The 25,169-nt window shown below is 45.6% G+C and overlaps 1 protein-coding gene across 2 annotated transcripts in view; it reads left to right on the forward strand.

Moving 5' to 3' along the window:
- SCARB1 (scavenger receptor class B member 1) overlaps positions 1 to 19,785 on the forward strand; it is a 41,744-nt gene extending 21,959 nt beyond the window's left edge. Inside the window, exons 7-13 of one of the 2 annotated variants that reach the window (XM_075898479.1) lie at positions 2,183 to 2,349; positions 4,450 to 4,568; positions 7,290 to 7,363; positions 9,269 to 9,320; positions 10,719 to 10,865; positions 15,354 to 15,470; positions 17,003 to 17,142. In XM_075898479.1, coding sequence (XP_075754594.1) covers positions 2,183 to 2,349; positions 4,450 to 4,568; positions 7,290 to 7,363; positions 9,269 to 9,320; positions 10,719 to 10,865; positions 15,354 to 15,470 — 676 coding nt within the window. In that variant the 3' untranslated portion in view covers positions 17,003 to 17,142. Of the gene's footprint in view, positions 1 to 2,182; positions 2,350 to 4,449; positions 4,569 to 7,289; positions 7,364 to 9,268; positions 9,321 to 10,718; positions 10,866 to 15,353; positions 15,471 to 17,002 lie in introns of both variants that reach the window. The other variant, XM_075898478.1, reaches the window with a different exon arrangement.
- Positions 19,786 to 25,169: the final 5,384 nt, after the last annotated feature.

Raw genomic sequence — 25,169 nt, forward strand, 5'->3', positions numbered from 1 at the left:
CCTGCTTCCAGTGCAGCAGGCTAGCAGAGGGTGACAAAGAGGGAGCAGGCTTCCAGGTCACTCTGGTTCCCACTGCTATGGTGAGTGCAGGAGGGAGAGGACGGTTCCTACTGCCACCCCATGGCAGGCTTTCCAGGTTTCCTTGGGCCCCATCCATAGGCTGGTTGAGGTCTGAGTGGGATGGCTCTGACAGACTGCAGAGTTTCTTCTGTAAGACTGTATTAAGCAATACCAGGAGAACCTAGTGCGAAGGACACAAGGTTGGGCACCTGAGTGAGTAAGAGTTCCAAGACTTGGCTTGTAGGAATGAGCAAGGATAATCTTATGGTCGTTATCATTCTCTAACACCACAGTCCTCTTCTAAGGATGAGCAATATCCTGCAGGCTAAAGTAGCTGTCTGTTTCTCTTGGGACTCTAGACTCTGCAGCAACCATTCATCACCAGTGCTCCCTCTAATCTTTTCCATCCATGTATGGAATACATTTTGTTAGGTGCACTGACCTGTGCAGATGTGCACCACCAGTAGAAACATGTGCTATGGGCGTTTGGCCAATCAGCTGGTAACACCTGAATCTCTCTTGGTGGCTGCCCAAGTGCTCAGCTTACTGGGAACACTGTTCCCCACTTCCAAATAGCTGGATCTCTCCACATATGGGAGCGTGTATAATCTAGAGTTAGCCTGGTCATGGTGCTGTCAGACTCAGTGAGGAAATGACATTGGTCACTTCCCCTGCAGTCCTATGGTCTTGTTCTGATGGCTTTACAAATCAAAATTAACACCGTGCCTAAGTAGAATGTCTCCTAGTGCACAGCAGGGTATTCATGAACCTTGCGGGCTGTGGTCTATGGGGACCACTTTCCTTTTTCTGCCGGAGGAAAAAGCCTGGCTACCTAGAAAAGGAGAATTCAGGGTTAAGTACCTCCTGACCTGGGGACTGGCGATGACGTGTCTGGTTCTGGAACAGCAGTACTCTGAGCAGGAGAGGAGGATTCTAACCCCTAGGAACATATGGGAAACTACATCTGACGAAGTGGGTCTTTGCCCACGAAAGCTTATGCTCCAACACTTCAGTTAGTCTATAAGGTGCCACAGGACTCCTCGCCGCTTTTGCAGATTCAGACTAACACGGCTACCCCTCTTGATACATGAGGAAAGGCCTGGAATCTCTTCCATCCTGTTCACTTCCATTAAGTGCAGCAATGTGTGTTGCCTGATTCCCCTCTTACTGGAGTGCCCCATAGACTGTTTGTGCCACTGCTTAGGATCCCTTACAGCAGGGTTTCCTGAAGTTGTGCTCTGTGCAGTGGGTCTATGGTCTCAACAGGAAAATGACAGTTGTACGACCGTTACTTTGTTGCTAATTTTCTCTGTTTTTCTTGGAGAAAAATAAGACCTAAAAATAGAATTTCAAAACGGTCTATTTGGGTATTTATTGAATTAAATACCCAGAAGAGTCTCGATTATCCAACCGAAACAGGACCAAAGGATGGTTGGATAATATCGAAAATACCTTGCAGGGGTCCAAGGTATTTTCCCTGTCAGCTGCCACTCTGCAGATGCTCAGCTGTTTCATTGGGAGCCACACTGCCCCCGACCTCCTTGATCTCTCCCGACCAGCTGTGGGGCAGCACGACTCCTAGGAAAGATAGGGGAGGCTGGGGGCAGCAGGCTAGCCGGGGGCAGTGCGCTTGGCCAGAAGGGATAGGGGAGATCGGGGCACCCCATGACCTTCAGGGGGTGGGTGCAGCTGGGCTCTGGCATCCTGCTGCATGGCCCTGCTCCCTCTTCCCTCTTATCTTACCATCTTTGTCTCTACACTACCCAGTGCCTTCCCTTCTGCGCTCTGTTCTGCCAGCTCTGCTGCCCAATTGCCTTGGGTGGCCACAGGCAGGTCAGATAATCGATACTCTACTGTATCACTATTTAAAGGGCTATACCAAGCTTAGGATCCCGTAGGGGCACCACAGCTGAAAGTTTGGGAAACCCTGCCTTAGGAGAATATCCCCCCTTTTACAGTGGGGCATTCCTCTGAGAGCCTTCTCTTAAGTATAAGACTAAACAAGGTAGAGCCAATAAAGCCCATCAGAGGCTAGTGACACCAACCAGTAGCTCACCCAATATCCGTTAGTCATCCATAAGTCGCTGTTTCCTTCCCTCTAATTTGTCACTAATTCCTCTAGATCCATGAAGCTGGTGTATGAGCAGTCAGGAGTGTTTAAAGGGGTGCCAACCTATCGATTTGTGGCTCCGAAGACTTTATTTGCTAATGGCACAGACTATCCACCAAATGAAGGCTTCTGCCCTTGCAGGGAATCTGGAATCCAGAATGTCAGCACCTGTAGAATGAGTGAGTCTTGTATGTCGGTGTGTCTCCAATAGTGGTGGGAGACAGTGTTCTGCAATACGGTCTATTCCCTTCCCATTGGGGAGAATGCTCCTTAGACAGGGCTAACCTCAAGCCATAACCAATTATGCTTCTATAGCTCCCTTCAGGCAAATCTTTGATCTTGCTGCTGCTTGTTCCAGTGGTTTTCAAACTTTCTCATGACCCTGCTGAAGAAAATTGATGTTCATGACTCAACATAACTTGACTAGCATGCAGGCTGCAGGGCAGGACTGAGGATGAGTTTTGGGCTATAGGAGGGAGCTCTGGTGTGGTGGTGGGGATCAGGACTGGGACAGGAGGGGGCTTATTTGAGTTGCACCTGGTCAGCAGGGGTGCTAAGTTGGGCTGGCACCACCGACCATGTTGCACCCCAGAAGCAGCCACAAGCAGGTTCCCAGCTAATAGGAATGCGGTGCTAGAATTCAGGGCAGGGGCAGTGTGTGGAACCTGTGCCCTCTACCTGCCTTTCCCAGAGCTGGACCTTTTGCTGGCCACTTCTGGGGCATAGCACAGTCTGTGGTGCCAGGACAGGCAGGTACCTGCCGTAGCACCTTTGCTAATTACCCTGCAGCAATGAGACCAGTGTCTGACATTGTGACCCAGTAATGAGTTGTGCCCTTAGCTTGGAAACCACTGGCTTGAGCAGCGCAACTAATTAGTTACAAATGACAACATGCTTGAGGCATTATGACACTGGTGGTTTTACCCATGCAAATCAGGTAAGGTATAAGGAGGCAGAGAAGAGGGAAGCTTAAAGCAAGCAAATCAAGAACTGCTTTTAGGAGACTGTCACTCTAGAATTACCACACTGAGATTTACAGAACTTCATTTGAAAATAGGTGGCAAAATATTTGGGCTATTTTTGCTGTCATCAGTTGTGCCATTGCTCTACTAACTTACAAAATGGATAGAATTCGAATTCTATGGCTTTTTTTAACTGCACCTTGTTCTAGGCTGTTGCCTTGAGTAAGGTAGTGATAAGCTCAAGGAATATATGCAACAGTTAAATTGAGATGTACACAGCTCCTCAAAAGTTGTACAGTGACCTTTAGACACACCACTTCTGGCAGCCCATGCAATCTGTCTTTAAAATGGCTAATATGTGGATCATAGCAATCCAGTGACTGTTGCCCTCTAGAACCAAGCCATTTACTCTTGGCTTGTGCAGTGTACAGAGATGGCTTGGGTTCATAGGATACAATGAAGGACTTTTGTCTAGCCTGAGTATTTCCAGAGGATTAGTAATTAGGATAAGACCTAAATCCTGCAGAAAAATTTTAAATTACTTTCAAGTTGTAAATCTGTAACCTCGCAGGGAGGTGAAATAGCGAAACACAATTGTGAAGAGATACATGCTAGTGGATGGCTAATGGTAAGCATAACATAAGCCTTGTGCTTACCCAATTAACCCTTGACAGTTAAACCTGCCTGAAGTCAGCCACACGGGGCTGCAGCAGCCCTGGCAACAGAGGGGCTGGTGGGCTGAACCTCATAGCCATGATGGGACTTAACTGTTTTGACTCTGCTCCTGCTAATTGGCTACACACTGAGTTGGTTAACTGTGCTAGAGCTATGAAAACAATCACTAGCTGGGAGTATACAAGTACCCAAGGATGTGATGGAGCTGAAGTGAAGCCAATATCACTCATTGAGCTGTTACTCTGGGAACAGATGGTCTTAAAACGTTAAATCTCCTGTGAAGGCTCTGGTTTCAGTCTCCCAAGGCATAAGGACCCGGATGAGTGAGTTATAAAATCAGCATGGACAGTGAGAGGTAATTAGATTAAGCTGCAGCACTGAAAAAGTAGGTTAAGTATTAAGAAACTTGTAAGCTTTACTAATCAGAGGAATAAGCCTTCAGGAGGTTTGGAAATCTTCCTTCATGCTCATCTGCCAAAGCAGGCTTAGGGCTGATTTCATTCTGCCCAAGTCTAGGGAATGAGATGGTGGCCTGAAGGGAAAAGTAGATTCTCCAGAATCAGGTTTCATTGTTTAGCTGGCTAGCACCTCCTAAATAAGCATGCTTATGCCCGCCCCCTAAAGTCTCTTAACTCTGTTCAGATGCACCAGTGTTCATATCCCATCCGCACTTCTACAATGCTGACCCTGTCTTGCTGGAAGCCGTTGATGGATTACATCCCAACAAAGAGCAGCATGGCCTCTTCCTTGATGTTCATCCGGTGAGCTGGCTTCAGGTCCTATGCAAGCTTTTTTGGGGGGAGACTGACTCTAGATACTATGCACAAGGAGGGGGTCTGGGAATGTTGGTTTCAGGATAGGAGCTAACTCCTGCAAAAGCTAAGCAGAGCTGCAGATTGGCTGCTTCTCAACTTCCTCACACTTTAGCACTAAAACTGCTGCCACAAGAGCAGATTCCATAGTACAAGGATTTTAAATGGTTATTGCTGAGATGTTTGGATAAGATGGCTGTAAAACATAACTGAAACAAACTCACTGATCTACTTTCAGAGAATTGCAAAATACAGCATGCCAGATACACATCACCAGCGTAACTGTTGACAATTCTGGTCTGATTGCCCCACTGGGGATGACTTCTTACCCCTCTGAGGCTTTTCAAAGTTAGTGAATAATAGTCTAATATGTGCGAAAATAGAAGATGTGAGGGTAAAAACCCTTCCCTCCCCACTTCTGACAGCACACAACCTCACCAAAGGTTTGTGTTTTGACTGTGGTCAGAACTTAGCTGTTCTCCTGTGTGGTTGGTACAGGCAAGATACAGGTCTGGCAAGTGTACTTGCTAATCCATGGAGAAATGCTTGCCTAGAGATGATAGCTAACCTCTTGTAATGTGTGAAAGGTCCTCCTCTTCCTTGGTGTCTGTCAGTACAACTCCCTATCTGTAGTGCAAACAGGAATGTGGTCCACAAAGTTAAAGAGCAAAGTCACTTGGTGCTATGAGAAGTAGCCCAGTGGTACACAAATAGGACATGCTTCCTACTGACTGTGCACCAGCTGTAAGTGACCTGCTGAAGGGCTGTTACAGGGGGTGAAGGAATCAAATACTTCTCTGCATCCTACATGTGCTATCACCCCTGGAGCCCTTCAACAACCTTTTGGACAGGCCTGTCCAAATGTATTCGAAGCCTAACCACCTTCTGGTTTGGAATCTTCCTCCTTATTCTGTTTCCCTCTGGTTACTAGCTTTTGGCTGGCTTCCATTATGTTCTCACTTGTCTTCCACTTCCCATCTGTAATGGACATGGCCCCTCCAATGCGGCAAGCCACAAGGTCTATCCTGAAGTACAGTTGCTGTTCTGGATCCTGTAGTTGATGGGTGCTTGATACCTGAAAAGCCCTAGGGCTTGTCCAACAAGCTTTAAAGCTCTAGAAAATACAATTTGAGGATTGCCTCCTGACCAACAGCCAGGGGACACAGAATGAAGTGGTACTCTTCCCAGAGGCTGGGCTGCAGGACAATGAAGCAGTCTTGAATAAATGAAGAGGCTGTGTTCTGACTTCTCAATCACTTGGAGAGCTGTTCTAAACTTGCCTGTGGATGAACTCCCTGGCTTAAAATGAACTCTTCTGGTTAATCAGAATGGTGGCTTTCCTGCAAATGATACGTCCCTCTCCAGGGACAAGGAAGGGTAGTAGATCTTCTAGAGCCAAGCACTGTGTTCTGACCATGGCTGCATGCCGTCCATGTGTCTACAGTATTTGGGCTGAGGTAACTGTACTTTGTCTCCTCAAAAGGAAAAGATTCATTTTCTCCAATTACTTGCTTATCTGTGTAGACCATAAAATAAAGTCCATGGCAATAAAAGCTTAATTAAAATAGCTGTAATAAACATTATCTGTAGAGATAAAATCTCAGACCTGTACAATTAACAATGTTCTCAGTCGCTTGGCAGTACCAAGTTATTGACTGTTAGTAGAGGAGGGAGAAAGGTAGGCAGTGATAGGGAAAGATATTAAATAGGTGTAAGTACAATGCTACCTGTAAACAAGAAGCTGTAGTGATGCTTCATCCTGCTAAAGCCTTGTTAGCTTTAGCTCTCTACAAGACCATTGCTTGGTAGAAGTTTTAATATTCCAAACGTTTGCATCTAACCTGCCGATCATCCTCATGGAAGCTAGCACAGCTGTGAATAAATGTTTAGTAAAATGGCTCAAAGAACCAGTGACCAAGATGCTGTTGAGTGGGTGATTAACAAACTCCCCAGTGATGGGCTTCTGGAGCATTTTATCACCAGTGCTTAGTTGTCTGCAGGGCAATATATCCTTTGTGCTCTCAAACTTCAAAGCAAGCTGAAGCTGCATTAAAATAAGCTGTTCGTAAGCTAGACTAGAATGCAAACTCCTAAATTAATAGTGCCAGCTTAACACCTCAAGGTGTTTGGCCAGTCTAGAACATAGTCAAGATAGCACACAACAATCTGCTACAGCCGCACAGAGTAGTGTTAATACAGTAACACTATCAATAATAGCTATCTTTTATGATCGCTTTAGTGTTTGGTTCTTTTTTTTGGTGCAACTTGAGGAATGGTTTGGACACCCCCATTGGAGGACCCTCCAAGTAGCTTCTGATAGATTTCTTTTGCAAAAACGGCATCTGGGCAGAGTGGGAAAGAACAGGCTGCTACGATCTTTCTAGACAACAGTCCTGTCTTCTGAATCACAACTTGTGGGCCACCTCTCCTTGTCTCTCTGTTTGTGCGCTCCTTGCAGCCCTGGCTTGGCTTAGCTCAAAATGAAAAATTCTGTTGCCTCGAAACAGCCTTACTCAGAGCAGTGGACTTCCTTTCTGTTCCCCTTCCCGTGCCTCACTGGCAGAGGCTTTGCACTTTCACATGTTACGCTTTGGCATTAGTGGATTGGGTTTGTGAGCTTTCTTCTACATGGACAGGCAGGAGGTAACTAATGACCTGGTTCTCATGCAGGTCACAGGAATTCCAATGAACTGTTCTATCAAACTGCAACTAAGCCTATACATAAAGAAGGTCGCTGGCATAAGGTAAGTAGCTCCTCCCAGGTGTCATTTAGGTAGGAGATGGGTGTGGGGTGGCTGATACTCCCAGCCTCCCTCCTCTCCTGAGATTTGTCTAGATGCTGCTTGCTGCTCCTCCTCCCGCCCCCCTTCTTGGCTATGTCCAGAAGAGGAAAGCAACTGGCACGTGTGCATTTTTCCCCCCGGCTGGTGAGGAAAGGGGACAGAGGAGTGAGTGACCTACACTGTGTGCTTTCCTCTTGCTACCTGAGTGGTGGAAGGGGAACAGCAAGTAACAAGCGGTGTTAGGAATGGGGAGAAGGCTTTTGCCCCAACATCCCCTGCACTCAGCCCTGACTCCTGTATTCCAACCCCATGCACTGAGCCTCCTCCCTGCACTCCATCCCACACCTATACTACTTACGGGTAATGTCATGTCGCAGCCCTCAGGCCTGCTCTCCGCATTTCTTCCCTCCTCCCCCGAAAGGCAATACAACAGTACCTATAAGAAGTCTAAGCTTCTCTCAGTTCTGATCATGCTATCCATCCAGCTGTGCTCATGAACTGACAAGTGCTACATGGCTTTCCCTATCTAGCACATCATGTGCAGATGTGTGTCTCCACTAGGTTTTCTTATTTAGCTTGTTTTAGCTATTTGTGTGGATGAATCCTTTGTACCTGTTCATGGCTGTCTGCACTAGAAACCTAACAGGGGTGTAAAGAGATGTGACCTCAGACACAATTGTGCCATCAAAAGCCCCAAGTGCTGCGTGTGTTTAGAGGCAAAACTCCTCTCTCCTGGTATACCTTGTTTCATGTGGAGGTAGTTTCTGTACTAGGGCAAAACAGTCCCTCAGTAGGAGATGTATTTACAAAGCATTTCTAGTGTAGACATGGCTTAACATCAGACTGCAGCTTGAAGAGTTGTGTAATAGTCTCCCTGGCTGGATGACCCTGTTACAAATTTTAAAATGCTGTATGCTCACAATTGCAGACAGCCTTCCAAAAGCAGGCTTCTGAGCTTGCATATAAAAACAAGTGACGTGCATGAGATCCAGCCAGTTTGGGTGCATGGCACTTCTAGAAAGCCTGTGGTGTAGCATTTGGAGCTTTCGGGAGCGGTAAACTTGCTCTTTAGCTCAGTTTTATTCCCGAATTAGCAAGACTGCAACACTCTTGCCTAAACTTCCAGTTAGTTGACTAGTCCTTAACATCCCTATCTAATAGCAAATGCTATTTGACTAATCCTTCCCGCAGCAGGGGGGGAAAACGGGGGGGGGGGGGAGACTGGGCAGGAAGACTTCAAAGCGGCAGTGCCGCACAGAGCCTGGGAACTCCCCAGCTGATCCTGGGCTCCGTGCAGCACTGACACGGCATTTCAAAGCAGCAACACCACAAGGAGCGTGGGGTCAGCCAACCCCAGGCTCTGCATGGTGCTGCCCCTTTGAAATACTGCAGCAGCATTTCACAGGGGCAGCGCCACCCTATTGATTATTCGATTAGTCAATTACATGCTACTTCCAGTGCCATGCAAGTGGCCAGAATGCATTACAACAAATCTTGGATTCAGCACAGTTGTTACCATTAAACTCAATGCTTGCAAAGTCTTCCCTTTTGAAAGGCTAAGGGGAAAAACATTGGTATTTCAGATACTACAGTGACATCTGGCAAATGCTGACTGTACCTATTTAAACATGAACTAAAATTCAGGTTCTCCTAAAAACTAACAACTTTAAAGTTGCATCTGTGAAATTTAATCAGATCTAATATTCACTGAAATGGGCAGTGGTGGGAGAACAGACTCTTTCCATGGCTTCAATGCCTGTCAGATTTTGAACTGTCAAGTAGAAACCGACACGTGCCTTAAACTATTGGAGCATAATGCTGATCTGTTTGATGGGTGATCAACGTGAACCTAATCTTTCTGTTTAGCCAAACAGGACAGATCAAGCCGGTTGTCTTGCCTATACTTTGGTTTGGAGAGGTGAGTTGAATTTCCTCCACTTGGTGGCTGGTAAACTAATGTTAACCATGCAAAATCTGTACTGAAGAGGCAACTGGAAGATATAGATGGGTTGGAATGAGTAGGAGTGGGGGAAGGGATTAGAAGGCAGGATTTTTGCATATCTTTCACAGGAGAAACTTTAATTGGAGTAAAGGTCTAAGTGGCACAGTCTTTAATTGGGAACTTTGCATAAATGGGATTAGAAGTACTTGGCTGCACACTTAATCTCTTCCTGACTCAGATTTGCAACTTGAGTAGTTAACCTCTTCTGTCTACTTCTATATGTATTAAAGCAACAGCGATATTTGAGTTAACTTCTTGGTCTGGATCGCCCAAATTAATATGAATGGGCAAATGCCAGCCAGCTATAGAGGTTGGAAGAGCATGCTGGCTATTTGTTACTTAATGTTCCTGGCCTAAACATTTTAGATCTTTAAATGCTGCCATGGCATTTATTCTTAACCATAGTAGATTTAAATTGTAGTGCAAAATTCCAATACCGCTTAGTCTAAATACTAGAACTTGTTTGTGTGATCTGATAACTCTTTAAAATCAGTCAAGTATAAACTAAAGCATGACTTGGAACAGAGGTTCTCAAATTGTGATCCATGGACCACCAATGGTCCACATGCTCTGTTCAGGTGGTCCATGGACAGTTCTCTCTGAGGTGTACACAAGAGAATGAAGGGCTACCCACCTAATGAGTGGCTTGCAGGTGTGGCTCCACTAATTATGTACTTGGACCCTTGTATGTAAGGTGAGGTGGTGGCCTTGGGTGGAATAGGTGGGAGGTGGCAATGGGATCAAGTGAAGAAAATGGGTAGGTTGGGGGGCCAGTGGAGTGAAGAAGAGGTGGGGGAATTTGGAACGTGCTTGTCTGTGATGGCCAAACACAGGTCTTGGCTCTTCCAGCCCTACCTCCAAATTCCTCATCAATCTTCCTACAACCCATGTTCACCTCAGGCATGGGGGCAAGTCACTCTCCCTTATTGGTCTTACCAGAGTAGGCATTCCAGCATGCCTCAGATCCAGGGAGGCAGCTGCTGCAGAGCAATTGCCCACCTGCCTTGCCTGTGTGTTGTGGGAGGGGAGACACCTACTGATTTTAAAATGAGTTGTGTGCTTATTTGTAAAGCAATTAATGTTTTTTTATATAGCACTTTACAATAGTGAGCTAATAATAATGATCTTTTCAAATGTCTGTAACTGGTCCACTGTGACACTTCTCAATTTAAGTGGTCCATGTGGGGGGAAAATTTGAGGACCTCTGCTTCTGAGGAAAATGGACGGGAGACACCATTAAGACAATCTCTACTCTGTCAATTGTGAACTATGATCTGCAAAACTTGCTACTGAAAACTATTCTCCTCTGAGCAGAGCGGAGCCATTGAAGGTTCAGTCTTGCAGCAGTTCTACACCAGCCTGGTCCTGATCCCATCTGTGCTGGAATACGTGCAGTATATCGCCATTGGTCTGGGTCTCGCTCTGATGTTTGTTGCCATTGTGCTGGAGGTAAAGAGACAGGTAGGAACAAACAAATGGCAAAACTTGTCACTTAATCAACTGATTCCAATTTTCCACCTAATCCAGAAATTCCTGATTTTTTTTTTCTTGTAGTTAGTCTTACCTAAGACATCCACCATCTTATATTAGATGTACTAGCTTGATGATTTCATTCGCTGCTGTGAAGCCACCAGGGGCATTGCTCACCTCTGCTCACTTCTAACTCTTGACACCTGAGACACTCCAGTAAATGAATGTCTTTAGCTGACATTAAGATCTTGGATCTTCTAGCCCTACCTCCAAATTCCACCTCATGGTAGGCATGGGGAGCAAGTCACTCTCCCTTTTTGGTCAGACCAAAGCAGGCATTCCAGTAGCCACTGATGCTCATTAGTTCTTGCTCGAATGGCTCAGTCTACAATCGCTTCCTTTGACTAGCACAACCCCAAGCTTGCTCTACAGAAGTCTGGCTTATTTTACTCTGTATTGTTAGCCACATTGGTTCCAGGATACCTCCAGGTGAGGGAGGGTGGGTTTTTTTGTGTGGCTTTTTTTTTTAAACTGGACCAACTTCTGTTGCTGAGACTAGCTTTTGGGTGATAAGCTACAAAGCTGAGAGCTGTCTGTCTCAGTAATTAAAGTTGGTCTGGTAAAATATTGTATTGCCTGACATTTATTAGCATAGACTTGGCTCCACTACTGCAGCACCAGTGCTGACTGACATCTCTGCTATTTAAGATCGTGCAGTGGGATTTGCTAAAGCACATAGAAGTCCTGGCTGCAAATAGGTTGGAACAAGGCCAGGAGCTCACGATGTTCATTGCAGCAAACTAGCAAGAAGAGGGTAAACTGCTTTCTTGTCTCCTTTCCTGGAGCTCCAATTCCTGGTTGTCCACCCCCACGCGCGTCCCCTTCCCTCCCCCAGTACCAAAGGCAGTAGTAGGAATTAGTAATTTGGATTCTAGTGGTGTTACCCTAAACTATTAACCGTGGTACTGTCTACACTTCCGTTGAAGTTGTATATTTGGTCCATTTGAAATGACCACAGTAATTGCAACGTGGACGTGCACCACCACAGTCTGTCTGCAGTCAGTGGTGCACATCTCATCAGGAGCATGTCCACCAACCAAAGAGTTGTTGTATGGGGAGCTGACAGCCTGACAGGTCCCTGTCATGACCTGACTACTCCACTGGCTCCTAGACTACTTCCCCATTCCCTGGTGGGAGCAGGGACAAACCTACGAAAGTGTCTGTGGACACAGCTTTGTCCTAACTTCCCCAAAAAGCCATACATCTCTCGTGCAAGAGGAGGAGTTAGTCCTAAGTAGCATGGCACTGTGTGGATGGGACACAGCTGTAGGATAGATGTTGGTGCAATTAGTGGCATAAACTGCCTTGTGTCCCCTGAATAGTGTCATGTAGACCAGGCCTCAGTGACTCAAGGCAGCAAAGACAATTTGTTAATCAATCTACACATGCAGTAGTTCCTCCCAGATACACTCAGGGCAGGAAATTTTCCTGTGACTCTTTCTCTTGGGGAAGATCATCGTGTATTGAGAATCTGTGTGGCTTACTCAGTGCAGCTTCCAGGGCACTTCATCATGAGAGGCTTTGGCACTGTGGGGCAATCCCGTTCCCTTACACATCAATCCTCTGGATTACTCCAGCGCAGTAACACAAAGATCAACAAGTGAGAAGCTGCAAAAAGTTAAATAGTTTAAAACAAATCCTTGATAGTGAGGTGTTTCAACTTGGGACCCAAAACATGCCCATGAGAAGACTCTAGTAACCAAAAAAGTTCACATTTGCTTTAAAACAGCCTCTTGGTTATCAGTCAACAAGCTGAGTACATGTTCCTCCCAACTAGCTCACTCACTTTGGCTTTAAATCCCCAAACTTAGTGTTTTGGCTCACTGCAATCACAAGCAAGTTATCTCCAAGGTTAGCTCATCAGAGGCCCAAGCTGACCCGTGCTTATCTTCCAGTCCTTAAATCCTTGAAACTATTCATCCCACTCCTCTTACTAGCTGATAGTCAAACTTTAGTTTAAGCTCATTTTAACTAGTTACCAGGATTTTCCAGGTGGTGAATAATTGGATTTAAACCAAGCCGTGCAGCAGCATAATTGACTTAAGTCCATTATTTCTAAATCCCTTTGTTGCAAAGTGAGCGTGGATGACCAATACCAAAGGAATACGGTCTCTAAGCTTAAAGATACACTAATTCAGTAGTGTTTGATTCACTTGATGGTTCTCTGAAGTGATTTAGATGAGTACATTAACTGGGTTAAAGGATGTTCAAAACCAGTGCACAAGTGATTGTGAGCTCCATTATGTGACAAGCAAGTGTTGCTATTACTTGACCACTATTATTGACTTTGCTTTAATAATGTGTCAATTATCCCATGGCTAATTAACAGGGGGTGTGGGAGGATTCTCAATTGCTGGCATCCTTTTAACTCAAGATTGGATTGTGTGTGGTTTTTTTTGTTTGTTTTTTTTTGAGATGCTGTAGTTAACAGAAATTTTGGCAGTTCTGTGGCCAATATGATACAGGCTATTAGGCTAGAATGGTTTCCTCCAGCCTTGGGAGCTATGAAACCAGAAGCTAACTGACATTTACTCAGTTCTGAGACTTTACCTTTGCCGCCTGCCTCCCTCCCCCCCGCCTTGCCCATCCTTCCTGTCTCTGTACCCTTAGATGAAGTGGGGGCTTTGTGCACGAAGCAAGGAGGCCAAGTTTTGTTTTGTTTTTTCCAGGGATGATCTTTCTAAAGAGCTTCCTTTGGAGGTGCTCACGCAGCACAGTTGCTGTCAATACACTGGTCCTCCAGTGGCCAGTTGGCAGGAGACTGCTTTAAAACCAAAAGGGATCCCACTAAGGATGTAATAGTGTAGTCGATAAGCAAAAACTTTCTGTTAATGCTATAGACTACACACATTCTGCCCCTTCTTGCCAGTAAATTTATCTGCAGGCTGGCCAGCAACCTGGCTCAGTCCTGGCTTGTGCCAAGTCTGGGACCTATCCCTGCTGTCTTTGCATTTAAAGTGTATTAAGTGCAGGCATGCAGGCAGCCTGGCTTAGTTCCAGGAGCTCAGACTGCCCCCTACCCCTGGTCAGAGGCTGCTGCTGCTTCTGTATCAGAAGCAGCAGCACGGGGGAACAGGCAGCCCGTCTGCAAGGGGGGAGTCTGTTTTTTAAACTGGCTTCCCTTGCGAATCAGGTCCTGCCTGGAACTCCATGCTGCTGCCTCTGTATGGAGTGGCAGGGGGCTCTCTGGAAGTGGGGCTTATGCACACTGGATGTCAGCCCCACCCTGGGGACTATGCAATAGTCAAGTAACTGATAAGAATTCATGAGGTTAATTGATTGTTTAATATCAGTTAATCGAACATTGCTAGATCCCACAACAGACCTTAAAACATGGGAATCCTCCACACGGAGCACACTACCAATGGGGATTCAGTATCTTGGGTTAAATTTCACTTGGCCACTTGCATGGATAGAGGCCTCTGGAAACAGATCTGCAAAAGAGAACCCTAGATAGAAGGAAGTTGCCATTCTCCATGGGTGAGCTAAATGTCTAGAGTTATCAGTTAAGGCTGAGCCTGTATGGATGCTAGTACAAGAGAACTTCTTGCTCACCAAAAAGGAATACAAAAATCACAGCAGAGAACCTGAAAGTGGCCCAGTAAATTTGTTAGGGGAGTCTTGCTGAGCATTTAGGATTATGCATCTATTGATCACTATGCAGTTACAATACAAACTGCAATGCAGGTCAAAATAAAAGCTGCATTTAAGGTGCATTCCTGATTGTTCTAGTTAAGTGTCAATCAACTGTTGCTAGACTACTTAATCAACCGCAGTCTTCCCTCTTAGAAGCCAGAATGCTCTTGACTGAGTGCCTGTGATTAAGATAAAGGCTCTAAATCCATCTGTGATCCATTTTGAAATCCCCTTAAATTCTTGCAACAGCATGTAAAATGTATATCCTTTCCTGTAGCAGCTTTCTAGAGGGAGCACTGTTGCTTAAACTCAATCTCATTGATATCCTGGAAAATGTTAAATAGTATTTTTTTTTTAAATGCACAGTTAGATTATGGATTATAACTTGAGCCAATTTAAAATGGTGTCTGTCTCGCCAATTCAATCACAAGCGTAAAAGTCTCCCTTCCCCTCCCCCCTCGGCTGAACAACCAGAGAAAAGCTTACATTTAGTTGACTGCATGCTACAATCCTAATCTTCTGAACAAACCCATTTCATTACAAGTATTTAAAGAGTGTGAAGTGTGAACAGACCATTTTAAAGCTGGTTTGGTAGAAATTAATAATCTTAAAAATAAGAACAAATTTGTAGCTCTAATTTTAAACTTGATATAAAGAACTAGTATTTAGTAACTAAGCAAACCATGATTAAAGCTTAAATATAGCCTCCCTTTCTTAAATGGAAAAAAATCTTAAAATTGTTATTTTTAAAATACAACATAAACTAGCCTGATTATCTTCTAGGAAAAATGCTTTTTATTTTGGAGTAGCAATAAAAAGACTAAAGAGGCCGACCAGGCCTTATCCGAAAAACGTCTGACTCCAGTTAAGGGGACCGTGCTGCAGGAAGCAAGCCTGTAGGTGGGTACCCGGTAAAGGTAAAACTCTTCTTTAAACCATGCTAACTTGATAAACCTGCTAAAATGTTGCTTCCATCTGCTATCAGACTAAAGTGCTGGGGTATCCTTTTGGTTAGCATGAACAAGCTTGCTTTGGGTTAAACTAGGAAATGGGGATATTGCATGTATTTAGATCACACTACTTTACATGTCTGGGAGAGAAGGAGCAGGCAGCTCTTCTTTCAAGACCCTTTCTTGCTGGATTCATGGGAAGCACTATCTGCAGTCCTGATGTCCTGATGTATGTGATGGTTGGTATGGAGGGGCATGAGGTCCTATCTTCTGTAAGAACTTTGCTTGCTGGGGCAGAGAGGAGGGGGGTAAAATCAGCAAATGATGTACAAAAGTCTGGGTGACCTCTGTGGACCTGTGTGACTTTGGCTTCCTCTGCAGATGAATTTAGAGACCATCACTTGTTGCTCTTTTTCAATTGAAGTGTGGTCACAGCCCACACCAGGAGAGACAAGGCAACGAATTAAAGCTGTGAATTATGAACTGATTGAATACAGCTTTCATGGCCTATGCTAAAAATATGTATCAAGATGTTACCTTGATTGACTGTCTGCCTGTGTGTTTGCTTTGAAGTGAATCTGGATACATGCTTCAGTGCTTCCCAGGCTGAGCAGCCTGTGATGGCTAACCTAAACTTGGGACAAAACTCTCCAGAGAGGAGCCTCTACTGGGATTCCATGATGTCTCAGTGGGAGTTCTGTACAAACATGGAACTGAGAATACTTCTGTCATTAGGCAGGCTAGAGGTTTTACTACTTCTGATCTTTAGACTTGAACAATTTTCTGACCATATGTGTTCCAATACCAATCTGTTTCATGCTCATTGCATGCTCTTTGGTAATAAAAGAAGAGCAGTCCTAATCTAAATCAACATTCTCCTGGAGAATGAGTCACCAGGTCACTCTGTTCTTTCATGATGCATACTTGAGAAGGCTTTTTAAGTTAAGTTGCCATACAGTTTGTTTGCATATGCAGAAGGCTTTTGCCATGAACTTTCACTGACAGGATGGAACAGCCCAGGAACTGACCGAGTGCTGTAGATTGCTGGGGGTAATGTACTAATGTATTATGGTCTCACTAAGATGCTGCTGTAGTAAGTGCCAATTTTACACCCCTCTTGGAACTCTGAGCTTACTCTTCAGCTTTATTTCATAACCTGTATAGAATGTTCTGTGACCAGACACACCAAGTGTGGTGCTCTTAAGCATTAGCTTTCCCCCAAGGATTATTGCTGTCCTTGAGAGGACAGATGTGGATTAATAAACTTCCAGTTTCTGGTCTCTGAATGGGACATGTTGTAGGGGAAGCAGCTAGCTCCCCCTTACTGGGTGTCACTAAAATGCATATTACTCTGCAATCTTTACATGACCAATTCCAGTGCTGAACATACTATCAGGTATCCTGGGTAAATCTTTAGCTGGTGGTTTGACCAGTGCTAGTGTCTAACTGCATCCTGAGTCACCTGTCCTTGCTTTTATTCAGAGAAATGCCAGAGAGAAGAGCCAACAAGAGCCAGAGCCACAGAACGAACCACCTCAGTATTCAGAAACAACACCACTTCTTCAGGATGCTAGTGAACCAAACCAGAACAACGCTGCTGAAGCCTGAAGTGCCAATCTCTTAGAGGGTGATTTCCACCAGTACCAGGGACTGTGCTGATGCAACAGACTCTCTCTGGGTCAGTGAGGATACACAGAGTGGGATAAAATACCTGATTCTGAACAGTCTGGAGAGAGGCACAAAACCTCCAAGGCTATTGAATCCTATTGCCATGGCTCTCACTTCCTGCACTGAGATAGGAGCAGAGGATAAAACCAATTCACTCCTGTCACTTTGAAGTACAAAACAAAGAACACTTGTTGGCCTGAGGCTGGTATGGGCCAAGAATTCTTGCGTGCTACTTTCAGCCCTGCAGAGATGAAAGATACCTGCTGGCTAATCCAGGAAGAGTCCTTTCCCCTGTCCCCTTAGTCTCTCTCTTCACCTAAAGTGGAGAGAATTCTAAAAGGAAAAGGCACTTTAATCAATAACCCGTTAAAGCAAATAAGGTTTACATCTTCTATAGAAGTAACTGGTTTATATAGAAAATGTCAGTATTTAACAATCTGTGCCTCTCGGGGCTTATGGACAGGTGCTTACTAAATAAATCTCTACTGACTGAAATTCACTCCCCTTCAGGAGGCTACCACTAATCTGGGAAAACTGAGCGTGATCCACAGTAGTTACTATTAATCCTATTTAAAACTTTATAGGATGGGCTCATTGAGTGGAAATGGATTCTTATGCTCCTCACATCTTAGACCTATGCTGCCAGGTTATTTTTTATAGATGGGTATTGGGCTATACAACCATGTGCTAATGTAAGATTCATGATTGCAGTGATTTGCTGCTGTGTAGGGGTGGTGCTGTAGACAAAAGGCTCATATGTCACTGATACATGCCTGCTGGGAGAATGGGAGGCCCAAGGCCACTACCTGGCAGTTGTATAATGTCTGAGTGAAAATACTCTCTGCAGATAGCGTGAAACATTCTGTTTTCCATGTGGTCAGGCAATTCCATAAGTCTGTGCAGGTTGTTTGAGGACCCCTTTAAATGCTACTGATGAGCAGGCAGCAACAGCTGAAGTATACACCCAACTGGGAGGGAAACCCACTCCTGTGACTTAAGCTTTGCATTGAGAGTACTGAATGCAGCAGTCTGTCACGGGAGGGTGCATGGCCTGTACACAATGTAGGGATTTTTTTTTTACCATGCAAAGTGCTATGTAACCATGGTGCCCCCAAACTGCTTGGTCAATGTTCTGTCAACTGACTTTTAGTGGGATGGTCTTACTGTTCTTGTGCTAAGGCCAGGAATGCCCAGCAGGTAGGGACATGTCCCTTCCATGTCATAAACACTAATTCTTAGGGAAAGAAGTGGTGTGTAACTTGCTCTCCCCTACCTCCTCTGTGTAGGTGACTCTGTTCTTTCAAACCATATCTGGCCTCCTTTTGGGACAAATATAAGATGGCTTCCCTTTTCTGTGCTATCTCAGGCTATTTCTCTCCCTCCAACTTTTTCTAGCAAAAGCTTTAATCCCAGTGATGCTATGCCTTTTTGGGGGTTGTCTGAAATGGCATAGCATGCCATAAGCTAGCTGCCCTAATCTAACAAAGGGGAATCTCCCCTGGCCTGCAATACGAGGACAGTAAAGCTTGACGGCTAAGTATCAAAGCATTAGGGGCACCAGCAGAAGACTTGCCCTAAGCATAGTTCTTGATCTCTGCTCCAAATCCCAAGCCTAGACTGGTAGATCCATGGCTATGTTCCATCTGTTACTTGTGGGGCTTCTAAAACAGCCTTCTTAAGGGAAATGTGCAATCTGATGTATTGCTTCAAATAGCACAACTTCAAAATAGCACAACTTCAGTGAATCTGATCATTCCCTTAATGGAAGATATCTTTTTTCTCACCAAGTCCTTCCTGCACTGTGCTGCTGTATTTTGGGGAGTAAGAAGGGAACCCATGTGCTAGCTGGATAATGTACTGTTGCTTTGTAAGTAATCAGAGCTAAAAATGATCTGTGGGCTTGTCCAAAATGGCCTAGCTAGCCTCAAAGCCATAGAAGGCGGAGTACGTGCAACACTGTGATGCACTACCAACAGGAGCATGAGCTAGTTATGTCTGAATATGAGCATCTGTGGTATGGGTCTAAGACTGTGTCCTAAAAATGGACTCTAGAAATCTGCCAAACACTCTTTAGTTCATTAATGAACTACTAGATTCTTATAATCTAATTATTGGACAACTGGAAAACACTTTTGTTATGCAATAACCATAATTCTATCTTTCTACTAGATTGCTTTGAGTTTTATAGATCTAAATGTCTGTACTACTGAAGGATGTGATGTGCTGGTACAAATCACTCTCTCCTTTCTGTGGGGTAAAATGTTATTTAAGTCTTGGTCTTTTGTCTGTATTTAATGGCTAGTAGCAGGGGAATTCTTACTGAATCTTCAATGAGAAAGATCTAACATTGTTAAAGTAGCATACTTCCAAGAAAAGTCTGGCTTTTGCACTGTATTATTCTTACTATTTTTAAGCAGACTCTTCCCTTTGTTAGCATTTGTATTGGGGAGATAACTTCTTACAACCATTCCCCTCAGACTGTGATAACTTTCTTACTACTTCAGGCCAAATTGTACGGGGAGGAACTAAAAGGTTTTATAGTGTAATCCCCTATGTCAAATGGCTCTAAGAGCAAAATAAAATATTCCCATCTCAAAGCAGGACTCTTTCTTGATGTGTATAAGTAGTGTGACTAATGTCACTTTGCAGCTGTTTTTAGCTATGATCTATGCTTAGGTTCTAACATCTGTATAGGTTCCAACATCAGACTCTCTAAAGCCAAGTGTCGGGGGGGAGGAGGGGAGAGTTTATTTAAGGTGTGCAGTTCTAGCTATGTGAATAGCACAGTTGGAATCAAGTTGTTGTAGGCTAAATTTCCACTACGGAGGACCAATCATGTTTTTTAAAAAAAATCAAATGGAGGGGTTTTTCTGACACCGGTAAACTTCTTTCTACAAGGAAGAAGCTCTTTTCTGAAAAGGCTTTCTTGGAAAAAGGCACGTGCGGATGGAGAAGAGGGAGTCCTCTAAAGAAGAGGAAAGATTCTGTGCAGCTGCTGGGAGAGGGGATGTTGTGGGACAGCAGGGGAAGCTGAAGTGGTGAGGGAGGCAGTGTTCCCTCACCTCCCTGAGCAAAGGCTCACGTCCCATTTCCTGACTAACTTGGAAGGGTGAGCAGTGCTCAAGTCACATGTATGCACACATGAATTAAGCTGCAGGTGGGGGAATTCAAAAGATAAGAACAGCTGAGTAGTTGCTAAAGAAAATTTTGGAGTGGGAGGGCCCTCTGCCTCAGACTTTTTAGTCCCTTCAGCTTGGTAGCGCTGTTCTCTTCCATAGGGGTAAATAAGCAGGCTTTAATCACCCTCTGTGTAGGGATGTAAAATCCTGTTTAACCAGTTAAACATGTCAAACCAGTTAACCATTTAAACAAGGTTGGGAGGGGAGAGGCAGTGCTGCTCCTCCTGGGCTGCTGTGTCCCCTGCCCATGTTGCAGAAGGTGCTCCAGCCCCTCTTTGGTTAACCACAGGTGTCACCAGTAAAGGTGATAACTGGTTAACGGTTTACAGCCCTCGCTCCTGCAGCTGCGTTCTACAGCCTCATGCAATAAAGCTGGGCCTCTAGGACTAAAGCACAGGTGAGAAACCTGATCCTCCAGTGCTACCCCAGTGCTACCCCAAGTCATGGCTCCTTCCCCACTCTGGCATGATAAATGCAGAAGTGGGGGCCAGCAAGTGTACCCCAAAGCCTTATCTACCAGGCTTTGGTATAAAACTTCCCCCCTAGATCTTGGGAATAAAACTTCCACTGCCACCACCCAAATGTTGATAAAGAAATCAGGGGAAAGATCATTTGGGAAATCTTACCCCTAAAATAAAAATCAAGGCACACAATTAACCACTGCCAGGTTAATGAAAAGAAAGAACCTTTATTATTACAACAATATTCCTGTTGCAAACATAATGACTAGATAGGGAGACAACAAAATATACTCATGGAGAAACTCCATGGGCCTAGAACTTTTTTACAAAGAAAAGCCAAAACATCCAGTGCCAGATCTCAGACACCATACCCAATCCTTAAAACAATAAAACCTAACGAAACTGCCTAAACTTTACCCTACTTACAGAAAATGAAGAATGGTGTCGGGGGGGGGGAGAGAGAGAGAGAGACATGCTTGTCCCTCTCTGTAGCTGCAGAGAACTCACTGAGAGACAAAAGGAGAAAGGGGGAAAAAAAACCAAATTCCTTTGTCCCAGTTTGAAAAGTCCCACCTGCATTCTTATTGGTCTCTCCACCTGGCTAGGTGTAGTTAACCCCTTAATCCCCAGGCTGCTGGCTAACCCTCATAATCATGACATGCCCACCAAATCATAGACGGTGCTGGACAGCCTCTGGCCACACTGGCTGTGACTTCTTCCTGTAGGTCTAAGCTAAAACATAGTAAATACATTATGCACACTTGACTAAATGCTTGAAGACATAAAAAGTAAGCATAGAGTACCATCACAGCTATACAGAGAATATTAAGTAGTTGAGTCCAGAAATGCCTCATTACCAAATCAAACTCTCGGTCTCAAAATCAAATTTAGAATAGCATGGGCTCTTGATCTAAAGTTCAATTGACCAGGTCCTGTGCCTCTTGCAAAAATACACCACTATCATACACCAGGCCAGGTCTTGGCACCGCTGAGGGTGTCAGCTCAGGGTGAGTTGCTTAAAACCAGGGCTATTTACCGCCCTCAACAGGGGTCCTTTCTCAGGCACCCCTCAAATTACACCGAGCACTTCAGCTGCCTCCCCGGTCAGCCAGAAGCCTCACCAGCAAAACCCCTTAGACACTCCAGCTTCCCGGTGCCATCACCAGACTTAGGCCTCCACACACAGGTGAGAGGGTACAAAACCCACTCACCAACTCCAAACAGATCCTCCTGGTCCAAAGGACTCAGCCACAGTTCCAAGCCAATTTTCACTTTAGATCTTACCCACAAGATCACGCTGGGCCAATCCTTTAGAATCTAAACTCTAAAGATACATTAATGAAAGGAAGAAAATGTCGAGAGTAAGATTGTTAATGAGAACTTTCATATATAAACATCACACATGTACACACGTCTCATAAATAGAATCAACAGTGAACAAGCTTTCATTAGACCCCTTACATGGGTCCCTTAGCACGAAATGTTGTCGTGCCTCAGTTTCCCTTCCCACACAGTATATCAATTCTGGAATGCCCCTTTTTAGGTGAGAAGCTCCAACACTAATTACAAGTATTAACAGTGAAATACCAGGGTCACAAGGCTTTTGAACATACAGTGTGTCCTTGGGTACATTTCTTAACAATTTCCAGGGTTTTGGTACAAAATCATGCACATTGAACATTGTTACAATTCTTAGTAACAGCAGTACAGTGGTCATGAAAGTTAACATCAGTAACAGGAACAAATACTTCCTAAGTGTACATTGACAATTCTGGCCTTTTAGATTTAAAAAATTGCAGCCTTCCTTGGTGAACACAAGTCTTGCTCCTCCCCCTTGCCCTGTGGGGTTAAGTTCAACTCTCCCTCTTCCAAGGACAAAGGCTTGGCTGGGTGTGCCTCCCCCGCTCACAATGGCAATGGGATTTTCTTTCTCTCCACGGCTAGTCATGAAGCAATCTGTCCAGACAGTACCCTGGCACCCTGCTTTCAATCTAGTTTTCCAAGTGGGCCACTGCTTCCCAGAGACAGGGCCTAGGGGAACTGGCCTGATAGACTTATGGATCTCTGGTCCCTTCACCAAATCAGACTGGAAACATGCATGTCTCAGCCACACACCCTCTCCAGCAAGCTGGTTAAACACATTCACTTGGTCATCAGAGGGCTGGTTCATCTCCCTGGCTATCCCCCCTCCATCTGAAACAACCTCCAATCCCTCTGCAACTTCCTTACCCTTGTCCCCACTGGACCTTTTTAACCCTGTCACTTTTACCCCCCTCAGGCACAGCAACCTGCTGGCTAGCCTCACCATACGGATCCTCTTCCTTATGGCTTTCTGCAAGCAAAAGCTCATCTTCCCCTGGCTCTACAGCAGCATCACCCTGCTGAACCACCACCAACTCCTCCTGTGATCCCTCTATCCCCTGAACAGGCAGGTCTTCACACAACCCCCCTTCAGGAAAACACACAGACTCCTCTGGGGAAAGATCAGAGACCTCCCCCTCTCCTTTCTGGGCTTCAGCTGCCCCCAGAGCTAAATCTGGGCCCACAGCACTCTCCTCAGCCAATCCAGGCTGACAGGCACCTCCTGTAGACAAAGAACTGGGAAGAAACCCTTCCACCCCATGCATACCCCCCTCCTCAGCAGCCAAACTGCCAGGCTCCACACACAGAGGCTGCTCACACTGAACACCCTCCAGAATTTGATCTTTTTCCCCAACTAAACTTTCACTCTGGCCAGCCACCCCAGACTGCACCAGAGGGACACTTTCCTGAAATAGGGCAGGGAGAGCCCAAAATCTGACACTAGCCTCTCCTCTGAGGCTCCAGGCAGACGTGTAGAGGCCTCACTCACAGACACACAACTATCTCCCTCAGGCAAACATTGAGGAAAACTTTTACCTGGTTCCCCATAGGCCTGACTAGCCACAGACAACTTCCCAGATTCACACTCACCCCCTTCACAAACCTCATACCTGTCCTGAGGCTGGATTAAGGTATCAGCCTGATTACACCTATTAGCCATCACTGCAGGATTCGGGGTGTCTGGGTGTACAGCCCGCTTAGCCTGGCTACGTGTGAGCACTCCCACCCTCTTAGCTTGTTTCACATGCTTGGCCAAATCTTCCCCGACCAGCATAGGAATGGGGTAGTCATCATAGACTGCGAAAGTCCAAGTTCCAGACCAGCCCTTGTACTGAACTGGTAGCTTGGCCGTAGGCAGGTCGAAGGGGTTGGCCTTGAAGGGTTGAATGGTAACTAGAGTCTCTGGGTCAATGGCCTTGGGGTCCACCAGAGCATAGTGAATCACTGACACCTGTGCCCCGGTGTCTCTCCATGCGATAACTTCCCGTCCCCCCACTCTCACAGTCTCCCTCCGCTCTAGGGGGATCAGTGAGGCATCTGGACCCGAGGCTCCTTGTGGCAACCACGGAGTGATGAGTTGTAGCCGGCTGGTGCTCTGGGGACATTTGGCCTTTACATGCCCCAGTTCATTACATTTAAAGCATCGCCTCACAGCGGTATCATTGGAACGGGGGGGGGGGGGGGGGCTCCCAGCAGATGGTATGGAGGAACGGGGAGAGATCTGGGGTCTTCCTGGGTGTATATAGGGCCCGTCTCTGCGAGGTGGGGATTGGGGGGATCCCCAGGTGTTGATGGGCCCCCTCAGACTGCTTTCCAGGCTGCTGTGGCCCCTCAGTTCTATCCATCTGGCCCCAAGCACTGCTGCCTCTCTGAGGCTTTTTGGTTTTCCGTCCAGGAGTACCCTCTAATCTCTCCTGGAACACCCTCGAGGAACTGTTCCATCTGCATCAGGAGAGAGATTTCTTCCCGAGTGTGGGCCTTCTCTCCAGAGAGCCACGTTTCCCAGTTTTTGAGGACACGACTAGCATGTTCGGGGAACGGTGTATTTGGGGTCCACTTGGAGGCCCTGAAGCAACACCGGGCCTGTTCAGGGGTGAGGCCCATTCTGAGTCTGGCCTCTTGCTTAAAAAATTCATAGTCATTTGCCATGTCACCTGGCAGGTCTGCGGCTACCCCCAGTAAGGGACCAGCGATTTGGGATTGGCTAACCCTCATAATCATGACACCCCATTAGTTGAATAGTCTATGAATTACTGTTTGTTAGCTGCCCTAATGTACACTAGCAGGCCAGGTCCCCTCTCTAGGCATCGTGACTCTTTCCCTAAGTGGGAGAGGTGGAAGGCTCCACCGGCCAGCCTACAAAATATAAGGAATGGCTTTCAAAGAAAACAGCATCAGGAAAAGATGCTTTATTAAAAATGGACAGCTTTAGTCCTGATGCAAGACTGCTCCCTAAAGCAACACTCATCTGCTAGTATA

This window comes from Pelodiscus sinensis, chromosome 15 (genome assembly GCF_049634645.1).
Source record: "Pelodiscus sinensis isolate JC-2024 chromosome 15, ASM4963464v1, whole genome shotgun sequence".
In the NCBI taxonomy this organism is placed as follows: Eukaryota; Metazoa; Chordata; order Testudines; family Trionychidae; genus Pelodiscus; species Pelodiscus sinensis.